Raw genomic sequence first — 8,609 nt, 5'->3', positions numbered from 1 at the left:
ATGTAAAATACTAACACAATTTCGCTCAATTTATTAAATTCACAAATCACAACTTTCGTGGCGAACACAACGCAACGCACGCGATCACAGACATCACAGAAAAAAAAAACACAATTCATCTGTCACTGTCAGTGACGTTTCCCTGCCAGTGTGACCATAGTGAAAATACAGAATTTGCCATAAGTACATCGGCTGAAAATCTACCGGAATCTGTCAACCTTGTTTAGAAGTAAAACCTAATTCAAATCAGTTCAGTACTAATTCTATTCTACAGTTAGTATTTATTGGGATAGAAAAATATTTTGTGAAACACCATGGCTTATAATCTATTTCAATGTTTTTAATAATAAATAATATTATACATCCTTTAACATCATCATTGATACAATCATTGTTTGTATTACTAATGCTTCTTCAGTGGTCTGGCTCCAAAGATTTTAGAACCCACTCGAACAGTTGTAGCTCCTAATTCAATCTAAAACCAAAACACTGAATTTTAGTAATTTTTTCAAAGCTGTGAATTAAAAAATAGGTTGCAATGAATTTATTACAGCATTAAGTATTTAATTTATATTAAAGGAAGAAGCAACTTACAGCATGTTCAAAATCTGTTGACATTCCCATAGATAATTCGACATTATTTATATCCAAGTTTAGCTTCTCGCAAACTTCCTGTCTACACTTGGCGAGTGATAGAAAGTCAGGATTTGGGCCGAGAGATGTGTCATAATCATACTGGCCAATCGTCATCAAACCTTGGAAGTTGAGGTTGGGACACTGTTTAATCACATATTCCACAAGGTTTGTGGCTTGTGAAGGCTCGATTCCATTTTTAGCTGTCCAGAAATAAAAGAAATATTACATGAATGAGAAGTTATCCAATAATTAGGGATAGTTTAATATTGGCACTTAAAAGTATAAAATAAAACATCAAAGCAACAAATAAAATAATAATTTTCCCATAATTTCAGGAGATCTCATTTTATGAGCACACTAAGTAATAAAAAGCCATAAATTCAGAGCCATCAATAAAAATATCTCTATAGTATACACTATACTATACTCACTCAATAAGTTAATACTCATCATCAGCTCAAGTCATTTGAGCTGGAATCTTGAAAAGAATAATGGGGAAAAAAGGAACTCTTTTTAGGGTCCTGTGACCTGTGTTAATAATAATACATAAACCATAATAGGTAGAGTTGAAATTTTCACAGAATATTATGAATTTCTATTGCTGCTATAATAAATAATAAAGAATTCAAAGATTGCCATAAAAATTAAAAAAAAAAGTTATTTCTTATATCCTACCCTTTGTGTGGAGTCTGACTACACTTAACCGTTTTTTTTAACATCTGGCATTTTAAACTTACTGTAGCTCTTGGAGGTAATAGTAACTACTAACTAGGCAAATAAATCTATGCAAAGAAGAAACTAATAAGTAGGTACCTTCTTCCCCACTAGTATTGACCTGCACCATGACATTCAACTTTTCATCCTCCTTCCTAAATTTCACCCATTGCTTATTTAGATTATAAGCCAATTTCTCTGATTCCACTGTTTCCACAACATACAACCCTGGTGCACCAAGACACTTATTAACTTTATTACTTTGCAAGTGTCCAATAAAGTGCCATTTTATTTCTTTACACTTCTCCAAAATCTGTGGATCATGTGCTTTTTCAACCAATTCGTTTACATAATTCTCTCCAAAGTGCCGCTGTCCAGCTTCGTATGCTTGTATTATTAATGGCACAGGTTTGATTTTTGATACAGCTACTAATTTTGGTGAGATTTGCGGGAGATCCTAGAAAATAGTTGATGCTTGTTTAAATAATATTACTTATTTTACATGTTAATAGACGTAATAAAAATGTTCATATTATCATTGCTTGGTTATAGTAAACAGTGTAAGTAATTACAGATTTAGTTACCTAATTAATTGCTGTATTTTAGTAAAACTCGTAAGTAGGTAGTTACTTAATAGTAATTCTTATTTGTGCTTGAAGATCTTACAGTCTTATACAGGGTATTCTCCCGAAAAGGGAATACCTGGAGGTTACCAAAAACGGTTCAACTAATTTAGGTAACTTACCTTACTTCTTCTGGCTACAGCGCCTTCGATTTGTGCTAGAACTGTTTTTAATCCGTACATAACGTCCACTTCGTCAGTTTTATCATCGGACATTGTGATTCGTGCCTATTTATTTTTAATCTTTGTGCTATTTATTTTTGTTGAACTGAGATAAACTTGATCACAACAAAATTACGTCTGACATTGACATAGTTATCAGATAACAGCTGGGCGATTACGAAAAAGTTGTGCTCACAGACCAATAACATAATATGGTTGTTCTTATAGTATTCTTGATGCGGCAATAGATTTTCCCCAATAGCGAAAGAGTATCAGCCAATAAAGCCAATCAGCAGAGGTGTTTGCGATCCCTAGTTCACACTGGATTTTATTACCGCTGGGTTCACACCACTAGTTAATAGTTAATCTGTGGTTCACATATCACACTTTAGGCTAAGCGTTAGCTTTACAAAAATTAATGCTATTATAAATTAATTTTCATGCGGCATTAATTTTTGCTTTGTACTCTTTTTTTACTGTTATTGTTTTTGCTAACAAATACAATCATAATGAAAACGACATTACATAAGTTGTAATCTAAACGCCACTTAACGCAAGTTAAATGTTGCCACATTATTTATTTTCCCTGCAGTTCGATTGCAAAAGTTGTACTGTTGTAAACTTGTTGTACTTTATAATTAAAAAAGGATCTAGTAAGTAATTTTCAACAAAAAAAATTTTCATTTTATTTATTAATTACAGCAATTCATTCAAAATATTCAAAGCTTATTTACAAAAAATATATATTTTTCACCTAAAATATTAAAATTCGCCTTATTTCGGGGACTTTGTAATTTTACTGGTATCACAAAACGGAACCGTCAATTTGACGTCACGTCAACAAATGTTTGAGTGATTGATTTTCCAAATTGTTTATTGCGATTTTCCGCAGTGGAAATTCCGATTGTTTGCTTACTAATCTTCGTAAATATGAGCATACCGACTTTTCCGTACCTTGGCTGAAAATAAGCAGCCATGAACGTGTTGGAGAAGGCTGAGAAAGCGTTAGAGTACTTGAGAAACAGTGAAGGGTTAGCTAAGTGAGTGATTACGTTTAGAAGGTGGTCGGTGGTGGTGTTTTTATGGTTCTTTTTGCGAGTAAAGTGTTTTTGCAGAGGTCATGAGCTCCAAGCTGCGGCTGGGACGTTGGGTCGGTGTTTGGGAGCGCTGGGCAGCCGGCAAAACTGTGCAAGACATTATGCAAATTTACTACACTCTGCCATACCAACTTTATTGACTTTGGCCAGCAATGAAAGTGTAAGTAATTTTGTAACTGTACGATATAAAGGCGGCTGCACATGTGCAGTTATAGCTGATGACCGCTTTAACCGTTCAGCAAGCTAATGATAAATAATTTTATTAGGTGTAAAGTTGTCAGTTTAACTGTTCAACGTTGTTACGGTTTTAACATTAACAATTTGACGGTTTAGTTCTAACTTAGTTCTTAGTTCTGTTCTATGGACGTACTCATTATCATGTTCCATTGGTGGAAAGTATGGGATAAAATGGCACACCTTGGAATTTGTTGTTTGGAATAATTTTTTAATATTACTTGGTGCTGCAAATTAGTTCTACTTGCTGCAATATTACACTAGCCTACCATACCTAATATAATATTATATACTTATATATAGTATAGGAAACCTTTTCGGATGTGGCAGTGATTTGCTCGGTGGTTTAGACCTTTTAGAGTTAGGTTTTTCACTAAATCATAGTCACTTTCACTAGGTCATAATTTTATTGTCGGTTTGTGGTAACAAGGTCCTATAAAGCGTACATAGTTCAGCCTCTTACACATTCCAGCAAGAATCTACTTGTTTATCTATTAAATCAGTTAAGGAAAAATTGTTTGTATTATTTCAGGCTGAGGTGCGCTTGCTCGGAGATGAGGCACTGAACAGAGCTGTTGCAGGAGGCTTTGCCTTCCACTCCTACAAAACTAATATAATTCTGCAGAACCAGATTGATGTTAACAAAAATGCCAGGTTAATCATTTTTTATTTTATTTGATTAGCATTAGTAGGGTTGCTATTTTTGAGGGAATAAAATAAATAATTGAATCTGAATTGAAGTGGTGCATAGAAATAAAGCTTTGTTGCAACACCTTACCCAACTGTGAAAAGCCTAATAGGAGGGTTATGTGTTTGAGCTGTATGTATATAGATCCATTCCTAGGTCAGCTCGTAACTACTCAAGCGGCTCAACTGATTTTAATAAATGATACCTATGTCATTAGATTCGTCTTTATGGTGCAAAGGTCACTGGGCAATATTCTTAAAAATCATAATGGCAAATTTATTAGCCTTGTCCATCTGGCCTTGAGGCTCTCTGACCTTGAATCGCGTCGACCTTGAGCTCCTCTGACCTTGAGTCTCTTCTACCTTGAGACTCTCTGACCTTGAGACCCTTCGACTCTACACCAAGGTCAGAGGGACTCGCACTTGACCGGTTTATTTATTTATTTAGATGGATCAGGGCTGCGCTGTCTCGCATTTGTATTGGAGACTGCTGGCTTCGACCGGGGGTTGGCAAAATCCGTTCCCAGGCACAAACATTGTTTCCAAAGCTCAGTCAAATTGTACGACATATGAATGAAATTGAACTTATTGTGGAAGCATTAGATCACAATTTGCCTCGACTGCTGACAGCTTTGGCTGAGTATACAACTGATGAAGAGATATCCGGTATGTATTTCTAATTGACAATTATTTGAGTGCTAGATGCCCACCACTTTATTTTTCACTTTGTTTGTCAAAATTCCTGTAGGGATTCATTGATTTTCCGGGATAAAATAGAATAGAATAGATTTTTATTCAAATAATCTTTTACAAGTGCTTTTGAATCGCCAAAATAATCTACCACTAGTTCGGAATGTAAACAATGTAAAAGTACTACTTTTACGTAAATAATGTAAAAACGTAAAAGTAGCCTATGTCACTCTCCAGGTCTCTAACTATATCTATGAAAATCACGTTGCTCCGTTGCGACGCGATTGAAGGACAAACCAATTCATATTTATAATGTGGGTTGTAAAGTATGGATAGATTTTGACGTGACAACGTCTTATAATTCGATAGAGCCGGCTGCACGCAGGAAAAAACATGACTCATGCGGCGTTACCTCGCTCTGAGGCGTTCCATGTAAGGCTTGAAGTGCAAGCGAGAGCGCGGAACGAGCGACAAAGAAGCACAATCGGCCTTTGTTGTCACGTTCAACTATCGTCAGTAAACCGACTTTACAGACAACCAAATTTTTAACCATCTTCACTCAAAAGGAGAATTTAATTTAATTTTTGTGATCTTACTCTATTTTATTTATCTGTATCGTTATTTGCAGACTTATCAAAAGCTCTCTTAGGGCACGTGGAATGTGCAGAACCAGCAGTGAGAAGGGGTATCGCGAATTGTGTGGCACATTTATGTTCCCACAGGGAACCTTTACTGACTAATGTTTTAGCTAGAGTTTATGGTAAGTTGAATACTTCTATTTTCTTCTTTAATATACTACAAAGACTGTGACTGAATGGCGTGGCCCAGTTGGGAAACGAAAGAGAGGTAGACCTGTCGAAAGCTGGGAAAACGAAATCAAAGAAACAGGAGGCATAAATTGGAAAAAAAAGGCCCTAGACAGGAAGACCTGGAGAAATCTGGAGGAGGCCTTTACTCAATGAGAGGTCCTTAATATTAAAATGAAAATTATTTTTTTGTCAACCAATTCTTTGTTTAGAAATTTATTAAGGATAAATATAAGGCTTTTTTATTTTTATTTTATTTTATTTATACTACTAATAAAGACCTTCCTGATGCATTAATAAGCTTTTTGGGTTCCGTACCTCAAAAGGAAAAACAGAACCCTTATAGGATCACTTTGTTGTCTGTCTGTCTGTTGTGTCTGTCAAGAAACCTATAGGGTACTTCCCGTTGGCCTAGAATTTTGATAGGTATTTGGTAGGTAGGTAGGTCTTATAGCACAAGTAGAGGAATAAATCTGAAAACAGCGAATTTGTGGTTACATCATTAAAAAAAAATTTAAATGTGTTTCAATTTTCAAAAAAGATTACTATGCCAAGTGGGGTATCATATGAAAGGGCTTTACCTGTACATCCTAAAACAGTTTTTTATTTATTTTTATATATTATAATAGTTTTTGATTTATCGTGCAAAATGTTGGGAAAATACCCAAATACGGAACCCTCAGTGCGCGAGTCTGACTGGCACTTGGCCGTTTTTATATAAAAAAAACTAATTGCCTATAACAAATTTTTCATCAGAGAAGCTATGGCCGTCAGCGCAAGAGGACAATGCGGTAATCGGATGGTTTTGCGTTATCAAAGCCATATTCCAGATCAACAATATATCAAAGTTCAAAGAAAACGATCTTTTCAGCGCGCAGGATTATTTGGAGGTAAATCATAAGTCAAAGTCAGAGTCAATTTGGAGGTAAATTTAAAGTCAAAGTCAAAACATTTATTCAAGTAGTAACTATTTTGGTGGGTAGATAATTAATCACGTAAATATGTACTGATTTACGGCCAAAATAATCTATCTGTAATCTGTCAATAGGTTACCTAGCAAGAATGTTATTCGTCGAAAGAAACCATACATTTTTGACAATCAATAACAATGTTGCTAAGTAACTTATCGAAAAATTATAGATTGGATTGAATATTGATTTTGGCCTTATATAATCCAAAATGATCGATTTGTTATCAATCAATCAATGGATCGACTAATGGTTAGTATGGATGGCATATAGTTTGAAGAACTGATAGACCAAAGGTGCTCGAATAGCGACCTCACACTGGAAATGATCTCCGTCTGTTTGTGTTGACCCTAATAATGAATAAAAATGTCTAAACCACGCCGGTCTTTCTCGGAAATTTCAGCTGCTTGATTAGCTTTTGAGTCAAATAAAAAAATGAATGCTGTACGATGTATTATGTTAATTTTTTCCAGCTCTATCAACTCTGTATTCACTATATAGAACAAACGACAACAGAGCACAACGTACAAAACACGGTGATGGAATGTCTATCCGTGTTGCTATCACAAGCGAAAGATGAATATAAGAGAGCATTGTTAGAAAAAACCCCAAGGACTGTTTGCCTTGATGAAAGACGGAGTGAGAAAGGGCATCGTAGGAATATAAGTAAGTATATCCATAGTAATATTATAAATGCGAAAGTGTGTCTGTCTGTCTGCTAGCTTTTACATGGTCCAACAGTTTAGCCGATTTTGATGAAATTTGGTACAGAGTTAGTTTAATGAAATTTGGTACAGAGTTAGTTTAACAGGGAAATGGACATAGGCTACTTTTTATCCCCTAAATCCTTATTACCTAAATCTACACGAACGAAGTCGTAGGCATCACTTAGTGACAGGATAAAGCAAGGTCTCTGAGGGTGAGATCTATAGAGCGCGCTCTGCCTTTGCTTAGACTTAAGACAGAGTTAAAACGAGACAGAGCTATATCTCTCACATAAATCTGTCTCGTTTTAACTCAATCTTAAGTCAGAGCAAAGTCAAAGTGCGCTTTATAGGTTTCAGCCTTAGTCTACTTAGATGAATTTTCACTTCAGACAGACAGACTTGTACATAAGAAATTGCATTCCCGCACATTATTAAAGCAAGTCATTTTTCAATTCAAGTCAGTTTCATTTCATTTCACAAGTCAAAAAGAGGAGTGTCATAAGTTTGACGTGTGTATCTGTCTATCTGTCTGTGGCATCGTAGCTCCTAAACTAATGAACCGATTTTAATTTAATTTTTTTTTTGTATGAAAGATGGCTTGATCGAGAGTGTTCTTAGCTAGCTTAGCGATTTACTTAGATAATCCAAGAAAATCGGTTCAGCCGTTTGAAAGTTATCAGCTCTTTTCTAGTTACTGCAAGCTTCACTTGTCGGGGCTGTTAATTAACACTTGTATATGCTTTTTTTTAGTGAAAAAAGTAAAGGTTTTCCATAACACTTCTTTCTGTTTATTTTTCACTTTTAGGTTATACAAGTGCTGTATCATCACGGACAGTAGCCAGTGTTCCCCTTGACGTTAAAGATACGGAAATAACATTTAGCGGCGCTTTACAGCTGGGGAGCTTACTTCAGTTGAACTCGGAGTGTGGTAGCACTGATGAATTGACTATACAGGTAAAAAAAGGTCTTTCTTTCACAACAGTTCATTGACGATCGCCCTGGTGCAGTGGTGAAAGCTATGGTCTTATTAGTGGGAGGTCCCGGGTTCGATTCCCGGCAGTGTGCAATTTTATAATTCCTAAATTTTGGCCTGGTCTAGTGGGTGGCTTCGGCCGTGACTAGCCATCCTATCGGCAAAGCCATGCCGCCAAGCGATTAAGATGCCTTGTAGAAACCAAAGGGGTATGGGTTTAATAAAAACTGCCACACACCTTCCAGGTTAGCATGCTTCATCTTAAACTGTATCATCACTTAACACCAGTTGAAATTGCAGTTTAGGGCTATAA

At 35.7% G+C, this 8,609-nt stretch overlaps 2 protein-coding genes across 5 annotated transcripts in view; one reads left to right on the top strand and one right to left on the bottom strand.

The window, feature by feature from the left end:
• LOC123877682 (pyridoxal phosphate homeostasis protein) lies at positions 1-2,291 on the bottom strand. The gene is made up of 4 exons (XM_045924536.1): positions 2,096-2,291; positions 1,450-1,807; positions 595-836; positions 1-475 (listed from the first exon to the last, which is right to left on the bottom strand). The coding sequence occupies exons 1-4, from the start codon at positions 2,186-2,188 to the stop codon at positions 404-406; spliced, it is 765 nt and encodes a 254-aa protein (XP_045780492.1). The 5' UTR covers positions 2,189-2,291; the 3' UTR covers positions 1-403.
• A 695-nt stretch (positions 2,292-2,986) lies between these two features.
• The window catches only part of LOC123877670 (huntingtin), a 46,421-nt gene continuing 40,798 nt past the window's right edge, over positions 2,987-8,609 (top strand). For all 4 annotated transcript variants that reach the window (XM_045924516.1, XM_045924517.1, XM_045924514.1 and 1 more), the window contains exons 1-8: positions 2,987-3,174; positions 3,250-3,391; positions 3,998-4,119; positions 4,601-4,818; positions 5,471-5,602; positions 6,405-6,538; positions 7,090-7,282; positions 8,129-8,277. In XM_045924516.1, coding sequence (XP_045780472.1) covers positions 3,110-3,174; positions 3,250-3,391; positions 3,998-4,119; positions 4,601-4,818; positions 5,471-5,602; positions 6,405-6,538; positions 7,090-7,282; positions 8,129-8,277 — 1,155 coding nt within the window. In that variant the 5' untranslated portion in view covers positions 2,987-3,109. The remainder of the gene's footprint in view (positions 3,175-3,249; positions 3,392-3,997; positions 4,120-4,600; positions 4,819-5,470; positions 5,603-6,404; positions 6,539-7,089; positions 7,283-8,128; positions 8,278-8,609) is intronic.

Source organism: Maniola jurtina, chromosome 24 (genome assembly GCF_905333055.1).
Source record: "Maniola jurtina chromosome 24, ilManJurt1.1, whole genome shotgun sequence".
Lineage (NCBI taxonomy): Eukaryota > Metazoa > Arthropoda > Insecta > Lepidoptera > Nymphalidae > Maniola > Maniola jurtina.
This window is presented reverse-complemented; position numbering and strand designations above follow the sequence as displayed.

Excerpts from the sequence above, each read along its gene's own strand:
- LOC123877682 (XM_045924536.1), bottom strand. The coding sequence starts at position 2,188 with ATGTCCGATGATAAAACTGACGAAGTGGACGTTATGTACGGATTAAAA. Across the intron at positions 1,808-2,095 it reads CTGTAGCCAGAAGAAGTAAG|GATCTCCCGCAAATCTCACC; the intron begins GTAAGTTACCTA and ends ACTATTTTCTAG. Across the intron at positions 837-1,449 it reads CAATACTAGTGGGGAAGAAG|CTAAAAATGGAATCGAGCCT; the intron begins GTACCTACTTAT and ends ATTTCTGGACAG.